At 44.4% G+C, this 25,270-nt stretch overlaps 1 protein-coding gene across 1 annotated transcript; it reads right to left on the reverse strand.

Moving 5' to 3' along the window:
* Positions 1–1,992: 1,992 nt before the first annotated feature.
* Positions 1,993–25,025, reverse strand: LOC136373893 (chromosome-associated kinesin KIF4-like). Its single transcript, XM_066338931.1, has 30 exons — positions 24,873–25,025; positions 24,681–24,795; positions 23,819–24,009; positions 23,486–23,575; positions 22,692–22,858; positions 21,759–21,853; positions 21,458–21,577; positions 20,277–20,452; positions 19,207–19,268; positions 18,420–18,555; positions 17,909–17,967; positions 17,623–17,728; positions 16,931–16,996; positions 16,464–16,646; positions 15,969–16,072; positions 15,592–15,736; positions 15,015–15,125; positions 9,727–9,810; positions 8,991–9,104; positions 8,643–8,798; positions 8,038–8,132; positions 7,464–7,593; positions 6,587–6,757; positions 6,149–6,256; positions 5,886–5,963; positions 5,704–5,802; positions 4,859–5,008; positions 3,934–4,050; positions 3,147–3,266; positions 1,993–2,631 (listed from the first exon to the last, which is right to left on the reverse strand). Exons 1-30 carry the CDS (start codon positions 24,999–25,001, stop codon positions 2,452–2,454), a joined length of 3,657 nt encoding a protein of 1,218 aa, XP_066195028.1. The 5' UTR covers positions 25,002–25,025; the 3' UTR covers positions 1,993–2,451.
* Positions 25,026–25,270: the final 245 nt, after the last annotated feature.

The raw sequence follows: 25,270 nt of genomic DNA on the forward strand, positions 1-25,270 counted from the left end.
ATTTTATATATAGATCTAGAATAGATGATATATATAATATCCAGGATATTTATATAAACATATAGATGTCTCTCTAAAATATAAAGATAAAAGTTTTACAGAAATTTGTATTTTTATATAATATTGAATACATAATACATAAATATATATTATACATAAATATACATCTATCTGAAGTAATTCTATGCATATAAAAATCTTTGATATATATAATATAATGATATATAATATATATTTAATTTTTATATGTAGATATAACTCAGAAATATAGTGAGATGTTTATATATATGATATAGAAATACATATAACAATATTTAAATGGATTGTTAAAAATATCTAGCATTAAATATAAAAAAAATATTTAGCTAGAGATACATATAGTATATAAGCATTTTTATATATATGTAGAGAATATAGATTTGTTAATTATGCATACACATAAACATTTTTTTGTTACATATATACTATTCAAATACACATTTTATATATGTTTGTATTTCTAGATATATAGATATATTTATTTTTATTACTATATACATATTAAATATACATAAAACTGTTGTGTGCTCTCTTACACATCCACAGTTTAAAAACAATAATATACAGAAACACATTTCCACACACAATTGTGTTACTGCCTACTGCTGGCAGGTACAATTGTGTATAAATTGGTTATAATCAATATAAAATTAACATAATAATACAATAGAATTTAAAACAACAGAGATAAGACAAAATTATAGAATCTTGTCTAGAATTATCTGTTGTTTAGAAGTTGTCTAGGTTTATATTTTATTTACGGTATAATTTATTACAAGGCGGGACCATTGGGGTGTGCTGTGCAGGGCCAGGAGCTGCATTCATGGTCCTGGTGGGTCCCATCCCACTCAGGATATTCCATGGCTCTTCTCCAGGTTTCTGGGACTGCCGAAGTGCCAGCAGTCCCTGGGGCAGAGCTGGGCCCCGGGCAGCTCCTGCTGTCCCCTCTGTCCTTCCCTGGTGCCACCCCTGTCCCCATCTTGCTGCTCCTGCAGGACAAGCTGCCCTCAGCCCGTGGCGTTGTCCCTGAGAACAGCTTTGGTGCCTTTGTGCTGTGTCTGTTCTGCAGCACCAAACTCCTGACTCAGGACTGAGCCTAAAGGACAGGCTGTGGGGTGACGTGGCATTTGAGAAGGGACAATCTTCTATAAGGGCGTAATCCCTCAGAAATTCCAAGCTCATTTAAATCACTTGGAAATTTTTTTTACAGCTCTCAGGGCCTTTAGAGGCTTGGAAAGCAGGGAGAGGACTTGGAAAGTCCGGGGTGAGTGGGGATTTGGGGAACAAATTCTTTCCTGTGAGGGTGGGGAGGCCCTGGCACAGGGTGCCCAGAGAAGCTGTGGCTGCCCCTGGATCCCTGGGAGTGTCCAAGGCCAGGTTGGATGGGGCTTGGAGCAACCTGGGCAAGAGGAAGATCCTTAAGGCCTCCTCCAACACAAACCATCCTAGGATTCCCTAAGTTAGCAGAGCCCTCATCCAGATAAATAAAGAGGATTCTAAGGTCAGGAAAACTATCCCTGTGCATGATCTAGAGAGGGGCTGGGTCACCACCATAGGCATAAAGGAAGAATTAAATTTAGTGAAGATTACATTTATCACCTTTTCTTCCTGCTGAGACTCGTATCTTAGGGCTGAGGGCAAGGAAAAGCAGCAGGACCTTGTTTGGGGTGTCTGGACAGGTCCCAGTGGCAGCAAATCCTGGACTGCCTTTAGGAGCAAGTGCAACTGCAGAGAGGCCAGAGGAGGCACAATAACTCCATCTCCAAGCCAGTTTTTTTTAACTAATTGCTTTATTAATTGCTCAATTGCTTTATTAATTGCTTTATTAATTGCTCAATTGCTTTATTAATTGCTCAATTGCTTTATTAATTGCTTTTTTCATTAATTTTTAATTCCTTTATTAAAGATACAAAACAGAGTTAAAATGCTTACATTATTGACAGAGTTTAGGTTTCTAAGTTCATTGAAAATAATGGTCCAGTGGCCAAAGGGGCCAGAAAGCCAGACCAGTCAAGTTGCTTATTTAAGAGTTTAGCCAGAGCTGCCTTACTCCATATGGATCCTCCAGAGGAGCTGGAAAAGCTCCTTCAGACTTCATGGGAAGAGGCAGGAACAATATCCCCAGTGCAAAGGCAGAATTGTTTTCAGATTACAGGTGAAACCGTACCCAGCAGTCACAGCTCAAGAAGGAAGGAGGGAGCTGGGCATGCTCACCTGAAAAATTACCCCCATTTACTCCAACAAGAATTCTAGAGGAAAGATTCTTACCCTCCTCAATACACAAATATTTACAGACACTACCAACTAGAAGCAGAATTCGACTCCATTTTGAGTGCTGAAGCTCCTGCTGTAGCAGGAGAATCCAACTCTCTCAAAAGTGACCAGGACTGTAGCCTGAACAGAGGGGAAAGCTTAGTTGGGCTCCTCACTGATGGGAGTACAGCCTGAAAAGAAGGCAACAGTGTGCAGCATCTTCTTATTTTTTAGGACTTTCTGGTTCTCCTGGCACTCCTCATTGCTGCTGAGCGTGGAGGCAGCAGAAGTGCCAGGCTTTTCCGCGGGGGCGTTCTGGTCCAGGAGTTCCTGCAGGACCTGTGGGAAAGCAAGGGACAATTTTTGGAGTTTAGTCACTGCTGCAGTGACCCACCAGAGGCAGCAGGACACCAAGTGTCAGGCCACCTTCAAGAGTTGCTTTTTTCACCCAAGTCAAGAAAAAGACATTTTTTGACAAAATACCAAGATCCAGCAGGAAGAGACCTCAGCTGGAATAGAGGGTTCCCATGGAATAAGGGAATTTGTTTAGCTGAGGCAAAATGAGATGTGCCAGATCAGAGAGCACAACAGCTTAAGGTCACTTTGAACATGGACAGATGTGATTTATATTCTGCAAGTTCCCTGCTTCCCTTCTCTCCTTGCTGAAGGTGCTGCAGGAAAACATGGCAAGCCTATGGCATCATTTCAGTGTGGAAACTCGGGAATTAGGCACATTCCAAACTTCCCCACAAGCTGCCTGGAGCTGTGCAGAGTTTTCCAGCAGCAGCTTCTCCTCTGAGGTGATTTCCCTTCAAGATCTCTCGTTCAGCAGCTCTGCTCTCCCCTGGGAATACCTTTGAGGTCGGAGTTACACATACAGGCTGGAAAAAGCTCCCTTCCTCTCTCACTTCCGTGGGGTCTTCCAACTTCAAAGATCCTTCTGAGTCCCTTTTGTTCTCACACGGGCTTTTATCCTGAGGGACAGCAGAGGGTGAAGATCTTGCAGAACATCCATCCCTTCCCTTCCCACCACAGCCCCCTGCTCTCCAGCTGGGAAGTTTTACACAGTACAGGATGCTGTAGTTCAGGCTAGGCCTCCATAAAACTGGCAATAATTAGAGGACTATGGTATGTCCCTGCTCCATATCTCTGACATCCAAGAGCAAAATTCCCACTAGGAACATCTTCCTCAATGAACATCAGTTTCTTGTGGACCTTTCTGCTGCTAAAAACCTCCCCAAACCATCCCTTCCATTCTTAAAAAGAAATCCAGAAATGAGGGAATGAGTCAAGGTTTTCTGCTGTCTTAAGACAGAGACACAACTTTAATTTACTGAGTCCAAAAGGAAAATTGAAATTATTTGTCCTGAGATTTTGTGGATGAGAAGTGGGAACATGAAAACCTTTGCTGTGACACTCCAAACGCCTGTGCCAAAAAGCAGAGTCTGGTACTGCAGCAAAAAATTGTCCTTAGTTACCAGAGAGGCACTAATTATGACATTCACCAAGTTTCAGCAAAGTGCAGGTGCTCTGCCTGAACGAACTATGCTTGTGTGGGAATTATCCCTTCATCCAGCTTTCCTCCTGCCCAAATCCAGGCCCTGCAGCCCCTGTGATCCCCCCAGAGCCAGCAGCACTCACCAGGCTCCGCTTTCTGTTCCTGCACCTAGCCGAAACGCAGTTGCAGTTGTTGGTGCATGTCAGCTTCTGCCTCCTACAACCACACTTCCTGTTGATACAGCAGCCCTTGCAGGAGCACTGTGGAGGGAAGGGGGAATCCAATGGCCAGGATGCTCCTGGAATGCTCCAGGTCCTGCCAGCTGTGGTATCTCAAGGAGAGTCACACCCTCCCAAGCTGCCCCTTGTCGCATTTTGCTGCCAGTCCCACAGCCCAGAATAGTTTTCTTCCTAATATCCAGAATAAAATCTTTCCACCTACAGATCCATCTTCAGGATCTATGGGATAAGTTGCTTCAGTTACGCAGTGCCTGACTTGAGGTTATGCCAATGGATGCCAGTTTCTGTGCCACATCTCCACAAAAAAAGAAGGAGTCCCCACCCCAAAAGCCTCAGGACTTTCTGAGCCACAGGCTGAAGCTCCAGACTGACAGAGACAGAGGAAGTTGAGGCTCTGTCAGGACTGGAAGCTGCAGATTCCCAAAGGGAACAGGGATACACAAGAGTCCATCTTTTTTTTTCCTGTTGGTTTGTTTTGTTTGTTTGTTTTTGGTTTTTTTTTTTTCTTCCCTAAAATTAGCTCCCTGGATGGATATGGCTGCTATTGGGGCTGTTCCTGAAGCAGAAGCCAGTTCAGGCATGGGCAGCAGGACAGAACCTGGGAGAAGATGACTTGGACAAGGAAAACGTGTCCAGGAAGGTGTAACTAACTGCAGACAACCTTTGCTGTGTCTGTGGGAAGGTCCCAAATACCCCCAGGCACCCAAACAACCCATTCCTGCCACTTCAAGAACAGTGGAGACACCACACCTCACAGCTCCGTACCCAGTCCTTGGACACAGCAAGTGATTCCCTAACAGACACTGGATCAAGGGCAGCTGGATCTTACCCCCGTCTGGCTTTTCTTTCCTCTTCTGCCCGCCTTCTCAGCAGGCCTGTCAGAATCCTTTGACTCCTGAGTGGCAGATGGAAGCTTCACCACAAGTGGTTTGTGGGTGGGAAATTTGAACCTGGCCTTTACCTTCTGATGGACCATAGGCTGCAACACAGGAGCACAAGGGGTTAGGCCACCAAAAATCACACAGATTCTATTTTATTAGTAATTATCATATTTTAATAAGGTTTAATTAAGGTTTTCAGAGTCACTCACAGCCAAGAAGATTGTGGAGTAAGGGAGGAGAAAAAAAGAACCAAACGGCAGGGTTGAAAATTCAATCAATTTAATCTATTAGTGACGAATCCTTGGAAGTCTGAGTTGTCACATCACATGACAAAAAACAAGTGTCACACTCCTGTCCAAAGAGTTTTGAATAACTTCTTCCTCCTAGCACAAAGATTTGGCTCTTTGCAAACCAGCAAAGTTTGCTGTGACACATGTGCCTTACTCCATAATTTGAAGACTGAGAATGGTACAGAAAAACAACCTGGATTGTAAAGGAGGACAAAGAGTCCTCCTTTACCTCCAAAGAACTACAATGAGGAAACAGGTTTGGGGGTTTTGTTTGCATAATCTTTTTGCCTATTGTTTGCCTATTTTTTTATTGGGAAAAAAAAAAGAAAAAAAAATAATGAAAGGTATTTGAGTCTTCTGCAAAGGACTGAAAGAGTCACTTCAATGAGTGGAACAAGTGTCTGGCAAAAGCAGCTTGGGAGAAAGAAAAAAACACGTTATCAAAAGCCAAGATCAACTCTGGCAAAGAATTCAGGTACAATACAAACTGTGCAGCCTCTTACTGTAGGTGGAACATAAGCCAAGGTAGAATCTAGAGTCTCAGATAGACTTGGCTGTAAGGGCTCGATCTGGCCACTGGCAGCTTCGAACGTCCTCAGTTTCTGTCAAAAGGGACAAGAATTAGCTCTGCAAAATCCATTAAACCCAACTGCCACTAGGCTCTGGTGTCTGTACAAGGCTCTACCTCTTTCAGAGCATCATTTTCTCGGATAAGTTCTTGGTTCTTCTCACACACATTCCTCATTTTTTCCAACTCTGCCTCCTGTTTGCAGAACGAGAGGAAATTTATTTCATTGGAGACAAATAAAAGAAAATCCCCCAAGGGTATTCCAGCCTGCACAGCAATCACCCCATGCAGGCTTCTGCAAAGGGAACACACAGTCCTTCTTCTAATTCCAGGTATGCCAAAGGATCCCACCCTCCCCCAGCCACACCCAGCCACTGCACCTGGAACTGCAATCGCTCTTGCATTTGTTTCTCCTGCTCGTTCAGGGAATTTTCTAGTGTGTATCCAGCTGCTTTTTCCTGCTGGAATTGTTTGAGTAGGTACAGAACCTAAAAGCAAGTTGGAATAAACAGGAGTGAATTTCTGAAGAGAGCACTTGGCATCAAAGTCCAGGCTCAGGGAAATTTCCTGCCACTTCCAGCATAATTCATGATCCACTTGAAAAGAAATCTTGTGCTCAGGTGTAGCTTCCTCTTTTAAAACAGGAGGAAAGTTACTGAATAAACAGAAATTTCTTTGGCTTTTAATGAACCATCTGCAAAAATCCAACAAAATTTGAGTTGCTATTCAGTACCAGCTTTATTTCAGCACATCCCCCCTTGACCTCTCTGAGCAGACCTGGAGATCAGACTCCAAGATTTCCACGAGCTGTGATTCACCTTCTCCTGATGTTGTTGTTCTTGCAATAAAATTTGATTTTGAAGGTCTGTCTGAAGCTCTGCTGCATGCTTTCTCTCTTCGAGCAGCATCTTCTGCATGTCAGAGCAGCTGGCTTCGCTCTGCTCCAGGCTTCTCTGCAGTTTGCTCTCCTGGATTTTGGAGGAGACCAGCTGGAAAACAAGAGCGAGGGATGGCTTGGGACAGGGATTCCCTGCTGGGAACAGGTGCTGCAGTGTGGAAAGGAAGCATCCCTCTAACTTCCAGCCACCTCAGGAACTGGGCCAGCCCTCAACACCAAGCAAACCAGGAGAGATTCAGAGCCAGACACTTTGGAAGTGCAAACCAGGGAGCTGAGGGTCTTGTTCACAGTTCTGAATTCACCTCCCTTCCTGCAACACTCCGAGTATTTTCCTTCTGATCCTTCTCCTTTGATTTCCAAGCACCAGGGAGCAACAAGTAATTCTGTCCTTCAGTTGCTTTACCTGATCCCATAATACCCCAATTTCTCTTTTTCCCATCTGAACACCAATTACACTGCTTCCCCTGACCTCAGCCAGCACTGCCCTTGTTGCCCTGCTTGTTCAGGAAGCATTTTAGATAACTTTTCTTCTCTTTCCACTTTTGAAATTTGTCCTTTCCCATGCAAGCACTTAGCTGGTATCTCCAGATCCTCATCTATTCCACTTTCTTCTTCCCTGTTTTTCAGATTTCACTCCCCAATATAGATTAGTCTAATCCAAACTGGAGAAGGGAATAAACTTCACCCCCTACAAGAGGGCTTCATTCAAATTACTTTGGTAACTTCCTTTTATTTGTGGCTAAGCAGACTTACAACCTCTATTTTCAGGGATAAAAGAGGAAAAATCCAGGGTTTACCTCTGCTATGAGATAGTTTAGACCACATTTGGCCTCCACGAAGGTGGCAATGCTGTCCCAGCGCTGCTTGGCCCGATCTACAGTGTCTGCATCCATGAGTTTCTGCTGCAGATCTGCTATCTGGGCACTCCTGAGGAAGAATCCATGGATTTGGGGTTACAACACAGGAAAAAACCAGGGCTGGTTTCTGAGCTACTGTTACTATTCCCAGAATACTAAGTAAAATAGTATAAATTGAGATTTTTGCTGCTCAGTAGAGCACCCGGAGAATGCATTGCTCCCCTGGGGAGTTTTGCATTCACTCCACATTTCAAAATAAAAGTGGAGTGGGGCCAAGTGAAGGTTTTCACCCTCGGAAGTGCTCACTAACAGCTCAAAACACCCAGTCTAAGTGCCTGAGTACTTTCCCCATATTTCACAAAAATTCCAACTAGGAAAACCAACACCTTTCCCTCAGCATTTCCAGTGTCAGTCTGCGTGTTTTACATCCTCTTCCACCTCCTAGAGTTGGGATGGAAATGAGGGAAAAGCCAGAGGCCAGGCTGTGTGGATGAGCTTTGTGGCACTGCCTTACCTGAAGTCCATCTCTGTTTGCAGGCTCTCAATCTGCTTGGAGAAGGAGAGATCCATTTCCCGAGTCTCCATGTCAGAGACGCAGTATGTGAGCCTCTGGAATCACAGCACATGGATCCAGGGCAGGAACAGGGGAGAAAAATCACACATTTACAGATATTCTAGCTAGACAAGCCTCCAGGCATCTCCCTACAGCTTCAGTCTTATCACTCCTGCCCAAAAGCGCACTTGCTAAGGGGACTGAGCCACTCACATCCCTCAGAATCCTTGAATCTGGAAAAGCTCTCCCAGAGCACTGAGTCCAGCCATTCCCCCAACAGTGACAGGTCACCCATGTCCCCAGGTGCCACATCTAGACATTTTATGGACTCTTTCAGGGATGGTGATTCCACCACCTCTCTAGGCAGCCCATTCCAAAGCCTGACTGCCCTTTCTGGGAAAAAAAAAAAAAAAAAAAAATCCTCAATTCCATTAAGTAACAAGTTCCTTCAGCACCTCTTGTCCCTGACATGTCAGAGGACAATACCCAAGTAGGAGTGAGAATAATGGTTCCAGTATTGCTGAACAGCCAGAGGAGTGGGGTGGGAAAAGGAACGTCCCTCTTACCCGGATCTTCGCAGGTGGATTTATTCCAGCACTATTCATGTCTTTCAGTTCACGGATTTGCTCTGCCAGGACTTTTCTGTTTTCCAATAGGTCTGCTAGGTGTTTTCGAGCCTCTTCGATGCTAACAAGGACTTCAACTTCATCTGCCAGCCAGCTCTAGAAAAATAACCCCCAAAATCCAGTGGCTGAGCTCAAATCCAGGACTGAACCCTCTCTGAAGGCATTTCAGAGAAACTGTATAATCCCACTCCAATTCCCTGCTCCTCCTCCTGTGCTCCAGTCACCAAGACCAGCAGTATCCACCCCAAATCCCAGTTTGTTTGAGATGCAAAAAATAGTGTTACCCACTTTGACCCGTGAAGCAAATTTTTCCTTGCCCCGAAGCTGGGTTTCCTTCCGTTTATCTGCTACCTCCTTCTGCTTCTGCAGAGCATTCTTGAGGCGTTTGTTGGCAGCTGCTGCCTGGAAAAGATGCCACAAGGAGTGAACAGGGACTGCAAATCACCTGCTACAGCTGGAAAGACCAGGGATTCCTAGTCCAGGGCAAACACTGGGACAGAGACAGCACAAGGTTAATAATCTCAGGTTATCCTGGTTTAACTCAAGGATTCACGCCCCTGCTTTATTTCCTTTGCTGCCATTCCTCCTCTAAAGAGAAAATCCTTCTAGGCTCGAAGATAGAAGAAAGCAACCAAAAGGAGGGGTTGAAGATGCATTTCTTTTACAAAGTCATCCTGAAAGGATTTTGAACTGCAACCTTGTAGACTCACCACCCAAACTCTTTTCCCACTTCCTACCTTGGGCATCTGCATGGATTTGCCACAGGAACCTGGGACTCAGAGCCATTTGGTGCCCAGAGTACATTTGGCCTTTAAGGAGCAAATTTAAATGGGATCCTTTAAAGGCCCTAGGGCAGAAATAGGGATTTCTCCAGAGAGAAAAAGCTTTTAGAGAAAGAAAAGCTTTTCTTTCCAGCCTCTAAGCTTCCTTTAAGAGGTTTCTGTGTATCCTATTCCTTCCTCCAGCCCCAGTTGTCAGACTTAAGGGACTGGTTGGGAATTTCCAGGAGATGTTGGCTCCTTACCTCCTCTGTTTTACGCCGGAGGATGCTGGCCTGTTTCTCGAAATCCCTCTCCAGCCTGACCAGCGCATGTTGCCTCTTTCGGTCCTGCAAGGAAAAACAACTGGAAAAGTCATTTTCCACGACAAAGGAAAGGTTGCAGCCCCAAAATTCCAGCCTGAGCATCCCAGGGCATTGAAGGACAGGAATTGCTGTGCACAAGTGTGTAAGTTATAATTCCTGAATCTAAATTAGTCCAAATTGCTGCACTTTTTCTACAGGAAAAAGTTTGATGAAATCCCTGCTGAAGTTGGAAATGTAGAAAATCCATTAGTATGGGCCAGTGATATTCCCAAGAAGATCCAAATGAGCAGAACCAGTGAGCAATACACTCAAACCAAGAGCCACACCAATAAGGCAAAACCACTACCCTTTGAAATTAGAAAACTTCAAGGGATTGGCACCTGTAACTGAAAAATTCCTGCAACATAGTTTATTCGTGCAATGTGAGTCTACATTCAATAGCCCAATTTTAGCAGTTAAAAAAAGCAGATAGCAAGAGTTGTCAATTAGTACAAGATTTAAGAGCAATTAACAAAATTACCAAATACATACACTCAGTGGTAGTCAACGTGTACATACTCTTGACCAGAGTGACAGATGAATTAGAATAGTTTACTGTTGTAGACTTAAAAGATGCCTTTTTCTACGTTCCTGTGCATAAAGACAGCCAAGAGCTCTGTGCTTTTGAGTGAAAAAAACCCCAAGATGAAGAAGAAAACTCAGCTCACTTAGACAGTCTTATCCCAAAGTTTCCACAATAGTCCAACAATATTTAGAAACTAACTAGTGAAAGAATTAGAAGACTGAAAGAGACAAGAGCAGAAAGAATTATTCTTCAATATGTAGATAACATCCTGGTCGCAACTTAAACTAGAGATGATTTCATACGACTTAGTGTAAGTTTATTAAACTTCTTAGGACTGAGTAGGTACAAAGTTTCTAAAGATAAAGATTACCAAGGAAGCAGTAGTTTATTTCAGTCTTAAGATTTTCCATGGACACCAACAGCTCAGCAAAGAAGGGAAAAAAAGCAATCTGTCGACTCCCAGAGCCCCATACTGTGAAAGAGATGCAAGCTTTTCTAGAAATAGTAAGTTAAGTGTCATTTGTAGATAGCAAATTATGAACTGCTGATAAAGCCACTAAAAGCAGCTAAAAAAAGAATTATCATATAGACTGAAAACACTAGAATGGCATTTAAACAGCTAAAACACTCTCGAACATCAGCCCTAACCCTGGGACTACCAAACTTAACTAAACCTTTTGAACTTCTTACACATGAAAAACTAAATATAGCTTTAGGAGAACTAGCACAGCACCTCAAGAATCAACACAGGGCTGTGGGCTACTTTTCCAAACAGCTAAACAATGCTGCCCAGGATAACTGAAGGCTGTGGCAGCCACAGTCCTCCTGATCCAAGAAGCCTGAAAACTTACTTTTGGGAGACACATTGTAGTGTGTGTACCCCATGCTGTGGCAGCTGTACCGGAACAAAAAAAGAAGCATTGGCTACCCAGTAAGCAAATGCTTAGATATCAAGCACTGTTATTAGAACAAGATGGTATTACCCTGAAAACAACCTCTGTTGTTAACCCTGCCATGTTTTTGTTCTCCACCTAAACTGACAATGAGCCTGAGCATGACTGTTTACAGACAACTGAGGAAGGATATTGCAGTCGACCTGACCTGAAAGACGTACCCCTGGAAAAACCAAACTAAAAGCTCTTCACAGATAAGAGCGGCTTTATAAAAAATATCAAAAAGGTTATGCAGTCACCACACAAGATAAAGTGATCGAGGCAAAAGCCCTGCCAGCAGATGTGTTGTCACAGAAGGCTGAACTGATTGCACTCATGAAAGCCTTAGACCTCAGCAAAGAGAAAAAAAGTAAATATATGGACTGTCTCTAAATATGCCTTGAAGTTACAAGACTCCACTGAAGAAAGAAAGAAAGAAAAAACCTCAGGGCAAAGACTTTTAACCTTTTTCCCTCCTCCGTGGAAGACAGAGTAATTTAAAATGTAAAAAGACAGCATTGAAACAAAGACAGTAAAAGAACTGAAGACTATTAGAAAATGAAATAAAAAAATTGAACATTTCTGACCTGACTTCTCTAAATGTAAACTATATAAAAAATACTGGTTTTGTAATATCCTAATGCTGCCTGGGGGAATGCAAATTCTAACCAAAGAGTTGTGTGTATTGATATACATAAGTTTTAATTAAGAATTTTGATTAAAATATGTCCCTGGCTCCTGGAAAAGAACAAGGAAGTTTCTATTTCCTTTAAAAGAGAAGTGAATTTAAAAATAGAAGAGAATCCCTGTTTTGTACTAGAAAAGCATTCTTAAAATGATACCCCAAACATGTGGAAGCCCATAAACAGCGTGGAAAGCTGTTATATGGGTAAAACTACACAAAATCTGCAAAAATTCCAGGTGGTTGCAGATCTGTGAAAGCCACCAGAACTTTTTTATGTGGCGTGTTCTCCATAACCCTAGAGAGGCTCCTCTCCCAAGGTGATGCAAGATCGTGTTTAAATAGTGGCAACTGACTAAAAATCATGGTTTTCTCTCTGTGGTGAGTGGGAAAGTGAACAGTTGGCAGGGGGGAAGGTGTTTGAATGTCTCAATTGTTTTTCTTCCCCCTTTTCTTTACTGTACAGTAATAAAATCTATCTCTTTTTACTTTTAAGTTGTGTCTGTTTTACCTTTTTCTCCCAAAGTCCTATCTCCCGGTTAATAAATAAAATTTGACCAATGTAAAACCACGACACAAATGATGCACTGGCCAAAAAACCAAATTAAAGCCACAACACATCTAAAAAGAAAGCCTTCTGAACACTCAAAGTAATCAAATCAAACATGCTAAACAAGTACTTGCCCTCTTAGAGAGCATTAAAAAACCCTACAAAAGTAGGTATCATACATTGCAAAAGTCACAAAAAAAACCCCAAAACAACAAAATAACATCCCTCCAGTAATAAGAAACCACCTTGCTGATAAAGCAGCTAGAAGGATTGCAAAAAAGGTATTCTCACAGTAATTCCACAAAAAAAATCGATTTGTCAAAGTTCACCCCAAAATATAACCAAGCAGACCACAAACTAATCAAGTTTCTTAAAGCTGCAATCACAAAGTGAATGAGCTGTTACATCAGCAAATCAAGCTGTAGTGCCACCCCTGATCCTGTGAGAACTAGCCCAAAGAAAACATGAAAACACACACTTCAAAGTAGAAAACCTCCTGAAACATCTAAAAAAGGTAGTAATAGAAAAAAAGAATGATCGACATTATACAATCAGTAGTGAGCAAATGTAAAATCTGCTGTAAAAACAACCCTGATATTAAGAGAAGAGTTGTATTAAGAGTTAACTAAAGCAAGACATTTTCCTGAAGATTATTGGCAAATAAATTTTTCAGGGTATCTTTCACACAAGGAAAGATACCAGTACATACTAGCATTAGTTGACACCTTCAGTAGATAGCCAGAGGCTTGCCCCTGTCACACTAATACAGCCAAAGAAATAGTAAAAGTCTTGCTCAGTCATATAATTCCAATGTTCAGGGTTCCCTTAAAGATGTCATCAGATAAAGGACAGCACTTTGCTGCAACAGCAGTTAAAGAAGTTAGCCAGGTTTTGAGAATTACCTGAGGTTTGCATACACCTTATAGACCCCAAGTGAGTGGAAAAGTTGAACGTATGAATGGGACTCTCAAAACACAAATTAGCAAAATTTGTAAGAAGTTTCTATAACATGGGTTCAGGCCTTGCCTATAGCTTTACTGAAAAACTGCATATAACCAAGTAAAGAAATAACATTAGTCCCTATGAAATACTATACAGCAGACCATATCAGGTCTCACATATTCCAGGTGAAACTCACATGAAGGGAAAACTTAATTTATAGAGATATCTGATGGCTTTAAGTTCTACTTTGCAAAAGCTCCAGACTTACATCGTGCTATCCAGACCCTTAAGACCCAACACACCTGTGCATTCCTTTCAACCTGAAAACTAGGTCTATGTTAAGTAATGAAACGATGATCCTCTACAGGCCCAGTAGAAAAGACCATTCCAAGTTCTGCTGACCACTCTCACCACAGTCAAAATTGATGGCAAAAGACCCTAGAAGCACTAGTCCAGAGTTAAGAGAGATTCTGCTCCAGAAACAACTGTAAAAGCAGAGACTAATAGAGATGAAGACATGCTTTAAATAAAATTCACCCTCTACAATTAAGAAACTGTGCATAATAATCATTATTTTTTCTTGGCATAATACCTAACCATACAAAACAATACTACTGTTAGATGTTTATTACTGTTGTTTAATGTTCATTACAGTTAGCTGTTCACTATTTCTAAAGACTTATGTGTAAATATTTAGAATAGAGTCAACAAGGAAAAGGCCTTGTTGAGCCCCTAAAGGGGAGAAGTTATGCCTTAAGTTTTATCTTTCATGTTTTCAGGTTCTGTGCTGCCTAGGGGTGTAGTTCTGAGCCTCATATTAAGTGCCAGTAATCTCACTCCACAAGGCAGATAGACAAAACAAATCCTTCTCCTGCTGCAGACCAAGGACAACTTTCAGGCCCAAAGGCACAAACAAAGGTGGGCTGAAGGGAGAAAACAAGAAGGACGAGACCTCACAGCCTGAAGCTGTAACAGGAAAATTAAACCCCAATGGACCAAAAATTATACAAATATAAGACCTCATGACCAGTCAGCAATTTTGTATGTGGCAATTTTTAGTGGACTCTGGGTGTAGCCCTGGCCAGACCCTGTCCTGCTCGAGGAGGATCCTGGAGGCCTTTCAATAAACACCTATTTTATCCTCTAGCTCTATCCTGTCTCTGTTTCAGGTCAGTCTTCCCAAAGCATCAACACCAAACTCCAGGTGTTTGCTGGCCATTGCAGTCAGCCATCACAAAGCTCCCAGATTTTATTAACCTGCAGATCCAACATTCCTTTGGAAATTTAAAAACCTCCCATGCTAAGGCCAAACCCTACCTCTCTAAATCCTTCAAATATTAACTATTTTTTGCTTTCTGATTTAGAGCAGAGTCACAGCTGTGGCAAGAGCTTGAAGATCTCCAGCCACAAGCAAATCCAAGGGGTGAACAGTGGCAGCAACATGAGCCAAGCTTCTCTTCAAAGCATTTCCAAGCCCTTCTCAGATGCTTCTCAGTTAAAGAAACCTTGCAGCAGCCCTTTGGAGGGAGGAACAGTGTGAGGAGCTTGTTTGCTCACCTTTTCCTTTAGCTGTATGACTTCTTTGTCTTTCTGTTGTTTCCACTGTCTGAATTTCTCCGAGTCTTCTTTTATTTGACGCATTAGCTGCACCCTTTGCTGTTTCATTTCCTGAAAAACACCAGTGGCTGAAAGAATAATCCAGGATTTACATCCTAAAGAGCTTCAACCTCCATTCCCTCTGTGCCTGCCAGGTGTGGGATGTGGCAGATGGGAAATCTTACTGTACCCCCTCTCAGGACACTCTCAAAGTGCTAAAAACAGGGAAATTTTTTTTTTTGCATAAAGGGAAGACCAACACAGGCACAGTTTAGGGAAACCAAAGAGGAATCAAATTACTTGACTGAGGCAATAAATCAGAAGTGCCAGAAGATACTTTGGACTTATTTTCCACCCAAATCTCAGTAATCACCTGCCTACTGTGGTCATGCAGCCAAAGGAATCTTGTCAGAAACTATTTTCTATCTGACTAAACAGAAAGTGGTTTCCTTTTTGGGATTTCTGGGATTCATGTCAGGAATCCTGCCTGGGAGCTGCTTTGACACACTGGTTCAAGAGAGAGGTGCCTGTTGGTTACCTTGACCTCCTGGTTCAGTTTCAACACTGTGTGTTCTGTGGATTGCTTCATGTTCAAGAGCTTGGATTGCTCATTTAACCTTTTCTTGAGCTCAGTAATTTCTGCCTCTAGCTCCTGAAGCCTTTTCCTGCGTTGCTCACTCAGCCTGGAGAGAAACAACAACAAATCCTTTCCAATTTCAGAGACACTTCAAGAAAAACGTCATCACTTCAGCTCTGCTGCTGCTGAAAGCCCACAGGAGGCTTTTCTGCAGCTCCTGGCACATTAAAGGGACAATTTTACATTAAAAAAAGAGCTTTTAGAGTTCATGGAAGTGCAAGACATTGGATTTTCAGACACATTAACAACCCCCAGAGTTACAGGCAGAGCTCTCTTACTTGGCCTGGTTGCTGTCTTTCTTTGCCATCTGCAGAGCAGCCTTCAGCTGCTCCATTTCTTTCTGCAAACTACCGACTTCCAGTTCTAAATCCTTGATGTTGCTCTAGAAAGGACAATAATAAATCTCCAAATAAAAACAATGGAAAGAAACACTGAGGCAAAGCTTTAAGACATAAGAAATAATTAAAAACCCCATTCCTTTGCAGGAGGCTGCTAAACCACCTTCTCTAAGGGCAGTGAGGGTCACAGCTGGCCCATCCCACTCTGGAGACTTGGTGGGCACAGAGTTGCTGGGACCATGTCCTGCCTGAATCATTTCAGGGATGGGAGATCCCAGCACAGCAGGGAAAACTGCCCAAGGGAGCAAGAACCCAAGCTTAAAGAATAGACCCAAATCAGAACCCCCTCAGGCTCCTGAGGACAGGTGCCCTTGCTTCCCCTCCCCCAGCAAGAACTGGGGAAAACAAACTGACCAAGGAGGATTTCAGCTTTACCTCATACTGGGAATGAATATGGTCCAGCTGAGTATCATTGTCAGACATCTTTTTGGCCAGGGCCTCTTTCAGGCTCAGGGCTTTATTGAGCTCTAGGAGCTCCCTGGAGAGCTGTGCCTGATGCAGGGCATGTTGGATGCTGAAGTCAGAGGGTGTCTTGGATTCCTGTCCCACTTGTGCTTCCTGCAGGAGACACAGCCTTGAGAAGAGGCCAATCCAGAGCTCCTAAATTACATGATCTCTGTTTCTACAATGCTCTTCACATTCATTTTTATGTAAAAAATCAGATATGCAGAAATGAGAACAAGCTCTTGACCCTGAACACATTGAGTTTAAAACCGCACAGACAAGAGTGATGATTTATCAAGCATTTGGGTTAGAAAATTAGCAGGAGTGAGCAGATAAAAGGGATGAGGAAATAAAGCCATGCCCCAGTGAGTTATGCACTACTTGAGCCTCCCACTTACACCTGGAGAGTTCTGTTCAGAGTCTGACAGCTCTACAGCAGCTTCTGCAGTGGCAGCACTTTCACTCTGGTGGACAGAAGAAAATTCAGGTGAAAAGGGCAATATGAAATAAAATGAAGGAAATAACAGTGTGTTGGCACATTATGGCAAGGCACAACATGACTCTCCTCTGCCCAGAACCTCTCTGGAAAGAGAAGACCATCATCCTCCTCCTCAAGGAACACGAGGAAACTCCTTGTCTAGTTGGAAAAGGCATTCCTTGAAATCTTCCCTGAACACTCTCTCTCCAGAGAGAACAGGAAGAGCAGGAGAGAACAGAACAATGAGGGAGAACTGAAATTCCTCCATTAGACAGAAGCCTGGAAGCTTCTATTTAACCATTTGAGGTTCCTGCAATTTACATTGTCCATAAAAATCATGAAGTTTAGAACACTCCATCTAATTCAGGGACTGTAAACCCATGACAAACTCCAGTATCAGGTTTTTTCATGTAGACTCCTCTTTCTCCCCCACCCAGGAGCAGCACAACTGGCCTTTCTGCAGCATTAAAGCACAACAGGACAGTTTTGCAGGCCATGTCAAGAGTAATTTCACACTTTTAATTCCTGGGCTCCTTGAGGGAAGTTGTTGGGAGTGGAATCCCAGATTTGAGTAAGTTGACACCAATCCCTCCTCCCTGGCTTCAGCCTTACCTGCAGCTCAGCTAGCACCTGCTGCAGGCTCTGGATCACTTTCACATTCTCCTTTAATTCCTCATCTTCCACAGACGCCATCAACTTCTGCAGATCCAACTTGCATCTGGAAACATGGGAAGAAGTCCATGGTAAGTTTGTGCCAGGGAAGAACAACTTTCCCCACTCAACCTCGGAATTAATTCTGGATGAACAAACCCCCAGATGATTTGATCCAGTTCATTCCCACTGAAAACACCGAATTCCCAAGGACACTATTCCAGGAGAAGGGTGTGGGGACACTTACACTGCGTGGTTATGGAGCTGCTCTAGTTTTGCACTCATCTTCTCATTTTCTTGCTCTGTCTAAAAAAAAAAAAAAAAAAAAAAATCACAAAATTATACTGATTTATAGAAGAAGCCAGAAATCTGCTGATTAATTTGCAGCAAAAGGTGAAAATCAATGCACTGAAAGATCTTTCATGGTCAGGGTCACCAGTTTGGATTTCACAGCAGTTTTTCAGGGACAGATACTGCAGGCAATAGGAAAAAACACAGGGTGAGGAAAGGAGACCACAGGTGTGCAAGTGCTAATGAAAATATTATAACAAAATATTTAAAGTATTAAAAAACTGCAAGGTTCAGGTCTCTTTTTCCACAAGGAAACTAAAGGCCAACAGATTCTGGCAGGCTTTTGGTTCTGATTTGGAATCAATGTGAAAGGAACACTTAAGAGAGCTCAATATGTCATAAATACCAGAGCTGATTTTGATTCAACTACCAGCAATTTAGAGCTCTCCTGGAATAAGTGAGCTTACCAAGATGATTCTTTCCAGCATCTGTGCTATTTGCCCAGCAGCCTCACTCAGCCCCTGGCTCAGCTTCTGGTTCTCCTCCTGCAGGGATTGGTTCTTCTCCATCAAGGATTGGATACTCTCTGAGGGGGCCAAACCACTGCAACAGCAAGTAGCAGTTGGGTGCCAGTTTGGGCTTTGGGGCAGCACCTCCAAAATTATTACTATTCACTAAATAATTGACAATAAATAGCCCAGAGTGGCTTGGGAGGGAAGGATCTTAAAGCTCATCTAGCCCCACCCCTGCCACAGGCAGGGACACCTTCCACAGACCAGGCTGCTACAGGTTCTGTCCAAGCCTTGGACACATCCAGAAAACAGGAAAACCCTCCAAACAGAGGCTGTGAACTCCACGTACTTGGTTTTGAAACATCACCAGACCACAACACCTGCACAATCCAACTCTGTCCCAGATTCTGTGCTTTTAAGGCTAATGGGGGTGGAGCTGCCTCACATTTAGGGGTAGAGTGGTGAGGAGGACAGGAATAGATGGGCCTCAGAGACAGGAATTCATTCATGAGGTGTATCCTGGTTCCTCTTTTACTTCCTGCAACAGATGACCGCAGTCGTGTAGTGTTTGATACAAAACTAAATAACCCAGGGAATTCCAGTAAGGATGGCAAAAAGGCAGGGGAAAAAGCAACCAATTTCTTCCCTCACTCCACAGCACAGCCCAGAGCTAAGGAGATCCAGAGACTTCTCTGGAGTGTGATAAATACACATCCATAGAACATTCAATAACCAATCTTACCCGGCAGTCAAGGGCACAGTCCCACCATGAGCCTGAAGCAGCAACACCTGAAGCTGTTGGACCTACAAAGACAAATAATTATTGCTTGTAAGCGTAGAAGCTCCATGGATCCTTGGTCTTCCAAACACCCCTGCTCCATAACTCCCCGTGGAAAGGTGTCACCCTGACTTTTCAGCCTTCTGATTGTTGGGGGTTAGGTTTGCTCATTTTTTACTCTAAAGATTTTTTTCCCCCCATAAATTACCAAAGAAACGAAGTGTTGGATGCTTTAGAGTATCCAAACTCAACCAAAACAAAGGTGTGATCAAAGCTTGGAGGAGGAGATAATGTGAGTTTTGCAGCAGGTAAAGCACACAGCTTGAGGCAGCCTCTCTCTGTTTTTTGGCGTTCAGGGAGAGAGAACAGCTGGGTTGCTGCTTGCTGTGAGAGGAGTTCACTATCTCTGGAGGGGTCCAGTCCTGGGAAATCTACTATCCTCTACTTGCCCTGGAATTCTGAGCTTCTCTGCCTCCCTGCTGGAGCTGGGCCAGCCCTGCACTGCTCCTCTTGCTACAGTGTGACCCTGCACCTCCCTACCCTGCCTGCCCAGACATCCTGCCATCCCAGCCACCAGCACGGGACTTTCCACTGCTCCAGCTTGGTGCTTCGGTGTGAGTGTGATCTTTTCCTGTCAGAAAGGAGTGGTGTTGTTACAGTATTTCAAGAAATTTACTCCTCAAATAAAAGGCCATTCATTTCCCTCTAGGATCATGCCAGGGAAAACTCTTCCCTTCCCCACCATGGCTGGGCACAGACAGGAGATTTCAGAAGGCACCAAACCACCTCTGTATTTCTAGTTGTGCCTGTAGCTCACCAGGCAATGATTTGTTGGGTGGAAAGGGAATTTAAACCACACCAGCACCACCACTTTTCTATAGCTACAGCAAAACTCCAAGAAATATCCAGGTATCCCCTTCCCAGCCACCTCCAGAGATGGAGCAATGCACATTAGGGATGTTTTGCAATTTTTGTGAGCTTGTGCCTTCCCTTAGGGTTTGCTGAGCTCAGAACCTGAGGGGATCCCCCAGTACCTGCTGCTTCAGCTGGTGGACCTCGGCTGCGTGGGGATCCACGTTGACAATGGGTTTGTTTTTGATCCTTCTGGCTCTGTCAGCGTAACGCAGGGTGTTCAAGGTCTCATCAAGGTTTGAATCAGCAGGGCTCACACAAGCTATCATCAAAGTATGGCTGTTTCCACCCAGTGAGTCTGGGAAGGAAAAGAAACAATGTCAAACCTGTCAGAGCAACAATGACAGCAAAATGTCACCATTCAACGGTTTCAACCCCATGAGTGCGTCCCCAAAATGCAGATCCAACAGTTGGACTGTGGAGTCAATCATTACTTTCTCCTCTGCCCACTCAGTTCTGTATTAAAGTGGGTTTTTGAAAGCCAAAGCCAGGCTTTGAAACAGAAGAACAGGCCAGAAGCCCCAGTTGTTGCCCTAATAAATAATTTCTTTATGCCTGGTTCTTCAGGTTCTCCTCTCCCCTCAGTAACAAGACTTCAATGCATATTCAGAATTTCCTCCAATTTAAGGAATTTTTGGCTAAGAACAGATCACGAAACTGCATGGAACTTCATTCTTTGGCTTTATACAAATTGGTTCCTTAAAGGTACTGATGAGAGAAAAAAAAAGGCCCCACATCCAGCCCAATTCAGGTTTTAATGAAGTGCTTTCAGACATGGAAAATACTGAAGAGCTTTTGCACCAAATTACATAACTACCATAAAAATCTCAGTAATTACTAAAGCTGTGCCCAAATTAAAGGGTAACTTAAATAAAATATATTAAAAGAAAAATTCCAGCTATTCCAAAATAAAGACTAGATATTTAGCCTAAGAAAACAAATCCCAGGGAAAGCACAGGCAGCTGGAGCTTCATTCTGGCTGTGACATCACCCAGAAAGATGCCATAATTAAGGTGCAGTAAAAAGTCTGCTCCCAGACTTCTCCTCTTCCTTCACTTGACCAAAAATATGCCCTGAATTTGTCTTGTTTCCCCACCCCATCACACAAGGAGCAGGACTCCTTTTGAGTTCATCTCACTGCATTTGCAACCTAAAATAAAGAATCCAGGAAAGTCCCATCTTCAGTGGGGAACTAAATAAACAAATCCCTTTACAGCAGTAGCTCTAAGCTGTGGGGTTTTCTCCTGCTTTGTTATTTAAAAAGGATCTGTAAGTTTAGGCTTTTGTCATGGTCTTCTCTCACCTTGAAGCAGCCTGGTCAGCTTCGAGTCTCTGTAAGGAACAAACCCTCCCTTTTTACTCTCGTCTCCTAGAGCGCTTATGACATTTCCCAGGCACAAAAGCCCTCTGTTGATGTTGATTCCTGCAGAGAAAGCTCACAGTGAGAAAAGCCAACTCAACAGCTCCAAACTCCTCGTTTCCTGCCCTCAGTAAAACTTTAACAAGGTTAAAACATCAGATTAAAGGGTTAAAGAAGTGCTTTGCTCTTTTATTAACTCCCCAGTGAGAAGAAACCCAAATTCCACCAGTCCCAGTAGACAGACCTTCTTTGAGCCTCTCTCCCTCGGCCTTGGTCTTCTTTTGTCTCTCTGAACCAGCAAGATCTACCAGGTGCAGCTTAGAGTATAAACTGCAATTCCTAGGGCAGAAAGAAATTGTTTTGCTCTCCCAGGTAAACTCCCAGGTGGAAAAGGCGCAGCCCAGGAACTCAAAACTCAGAGAGCTGTTGGAGTCCAGGGCATCCCTCTGGGCACCCTGGAAGGTCACAGACCTCGGCAGAGAGGTTTGGAACCTGAGCAAGAGGGTTTGAGATCTGTACAGGGGGGTGTGGAGCCAGTCCAGGGGGATTGCCTGGCACAGAGCCCAGGGAGACACAGCCTTTGAGTTCAGTCTGTGGAAAAACACTTCTAACACTGAGAGAAGAATTACAAGTCACAAAGGTGTGGCAGACAGTAGTGCAGTGTATCACCGGGTGAAAATTTTGTAGTTTTAGGGTTTTTAGTATGGAGGTGAATGGGAGACAAGATGGAGGAATTAGGGTGGTGCCCTGGCTTCTTCTTCTCCCCTGGCCTACCCTGTTAGGTATTAGTACAGGTGTTAGTACAGGTGACAGGTATTGGCACATAACTGTAAATAAAACACACAGTTATCTCACTCCCATTGAGGGGGAGTCATGCTGTGTCTGTGCAGCAGAACACATCGGCCAGGCACAGAGAACATTGTGAGATAACAATTAATAAACAATGAGAAACCAAGAAAAAAAAAAAAAACAAGACCTTGAAGACTCCGTTTCATTCTCACATCTGGCTCAGGCCTTCAGAGGGCAAAAGACTCTCAACCACCTGAATTTTGGGTGAACAAAGAGAACTAACCCCGAGAGACAGCCAAAACCTGAACTGCCTTGAGAAGCAGAACTCAGGACCAGGATGAGGAACTTTTGGAAAAGTAACTCTTATCAGCTGCACAATGATACTCACTTGTCATTTTTCTTCTGCTGGCTAATACAGATAGTGAAGATAGCATGGGACCTGGATGACTGGGAATTCATGGCTGTAGATCCCACAGTTCTGGAACTGTTTCCCTGCTCCAAGCAGGACACGGTGTCTCTGGCACAAGTGACACGTCTTTCTGTTAACCCCACAATCTGTAGCCAGGAAAGAAACATTGTTCATCCTCTGCTTCCTCTTCATCCTACCTGGGATCAGAAAAGTCTCCCTGCACCTCAGACTGTGCCAGCCCATTCCCAAGAATCAGTGTCACCTCCAGCCAAGGGGCCTGGCATGGGAGCTCCCAGGAAAAACTGGTTCTGAATTTCACTTCAGGAACATGGAATCACATCACCTCTTCCTAAACACCCTCCAAGTTTCTCTGCCTGCTCCAGAGTCAGTTGGGCTCTGGGATGGAGGCAGAGCTCCTCAGGGCTCCAGGGACAAATCCCTGGATATTCTGGGCTGAGCTGGGAGCTGAGAGCTGGGAGCTGAGAGCTGTGCCAGTCACAGGAAGGGGCTAATGGGGAAGGATTTGTGTGAATAAAGGACTGGAGAAGCAGCTCCCAGGGACATAGACGAGAGAGGGGAGGAGCAGGAGGGACTGGATGTGTGCTCCTTAGCAAGCTATGCTTTCCCTGAGGATCCATCCCCCGCTGGATCTCTCTGTGCTGCTCCCAACACATGGATCCCCACTGCTATAGGGATAACAGAAAATTCCACAAAATTCCCTTCAGTCCCCAGCCCTGCCACCCCCTCCCGCTCCCACAGCCAGCAGGGCAGACCTTGATGCCTTCGTTGGGGTCCTCTCGGATGCTGATTGGGGAACGTTCTCGGGAGGAGCACAGCAAGTCCACAATGTCCTCATTGTAGATCTGGAAGCAGCAGAGGAGCAGCCCAAAGTTAACAGCCAAAGAAATAGACAGCTATGCTGAAATTAGGGCTAATTTGGCATCACATTTTACTCATTTCTCCTTTAGGGAAAGACACCTTGGACCAGAAAGGAATGACAGAACCTCCTGGAGTCTTAGGGGTTGGCTTAATCAATATTTGTTACCCGAAAGAGGTGACCTTAAAGCTCTCTCTATTCCTAACTTGATAAAAACCCAAAATTTTACCTCCAGATAAGAAACTTTGAGGACAAAATTCCAATCCTGCTTTCGCTGTTGCTCCTCAAAGAGCAGCGTGATAACTCTGGGGATGATCCCCGCACTGGGCTCATGTTCCTGGCTGGCAGTGTAGGTGCCTCCCATGGAATAAGTTTTTCCTGATCCAGTCTGTCCATATGCCAAGACAGTTGCATTGTATCCTGGGGGAACAAAGGGCACTCGCATGAGTCACATGGGGATGGAGAGTTGCAGTTTTGAAAACCACCCTTCCAGAAAATCATCAGTTTACACCAGCTTTAAGCATAGATCACAGTCAGGAACATAGAGGGGAAAAAAGAAAGGCAATGAAAACTCAATAAAGCACAGATAAAATTATTATTTCAGCTCTTTTTTAGGACTGGATGACTTATTAGAGCTAAACAGAAACAAAGCACAAATTCTGTTCAATCCCAGCTCCACTGCAGCATCCTGGAACAGGATCTTTATCAACTCATTGTGTTATTCTTAAGGAGGGAGAGGGACTTTTCGTAAGGACCCGGAGTGACAGCACAAGGGGGAATGTCTTCCCACACCTAGAGGAATAGTGGGAAATAATTCTTCCCTGGAAGGGAGGGGTACAGGTTGCCCAGAGAAGACGTGGCTGTCCTTGGAAGTGTCCAAGGCCAAACTGGATGGAGCAATCTGGGCGAGCAGGAGGTGCCTCTGTCCACGGCAAGAGTGGATTTAAGATCCCTCCCTACTCAAATTCTTTTGGTATTCCACGAAAACTCCCCCACACAGGCAGCCTCGGGAAGCAGGCGGCCTCAGAGAACACATCCCCCTCGCGTTGTGGAGGGAAACGGGTTCCGAAAGGACAAGACCGGGGACAAACCTTTGAAGGTTCCACGGACCAAAGGCGACACAGCTGTGTTGAAAACCTCCTCCTGCTCCACGGACGGATCGAACACGTAGTCGTAGGTGAAGGCCTTGTCATTACCCACCACGACCTGCGGAGGAGAGGGACGGGGCAGCGCTGATAACCGCGCCGGGACTGCGGGACCCCCGGGAGCCCCCCGAGCCTCACCTGCGGCTCTCCAGAAACGAAGGTGAGGCACATTCGGCAGCCCTCACTAGTCTCCTTGGGCACTAGCGGCCTGCAGCGCAAGGCCACGCGCACCGGGCTGCCCTTCTCTTCTTCGGGCATCATCGCCATCCTGCGGGACACGAGCGCCGTGAGACGGGAGCGGGGTAGAGCGCGAGGGAAGCGGCCCTGCCGGGGCTCTGGGCTTAGCCCTGCCCGGCGTTGTGGGGTGGGAGCGAGACTGACCTGGAAGCGACGCGCCCCGTCCGAATGCCGCCGCCACAACTGCTGCGGTTCAAACCCGACCGCGCGCTTTGAAGGCCAGTCACCGAGACGGGCGTCAGGCGGGGGAGGAGCCCCATCCAATCGCGGGGCCGTGCGTCACCGACAGGCGGAGCCCA

This window comes from Sylvia atricapilla, chromosome Z (assembly GCF_009819655.1).
Source record: "Sylvia atricapilla isolate bSylAtr1 chromosome Z, bSylAtr1.pri, whole genome shotgun sequence".
Lineage (NCBI taxonomy): Eukaryota > Metazoa > Chordata > Aves > Passeriformes > Sylviidae > Sylvia > Sylvia atricapilla.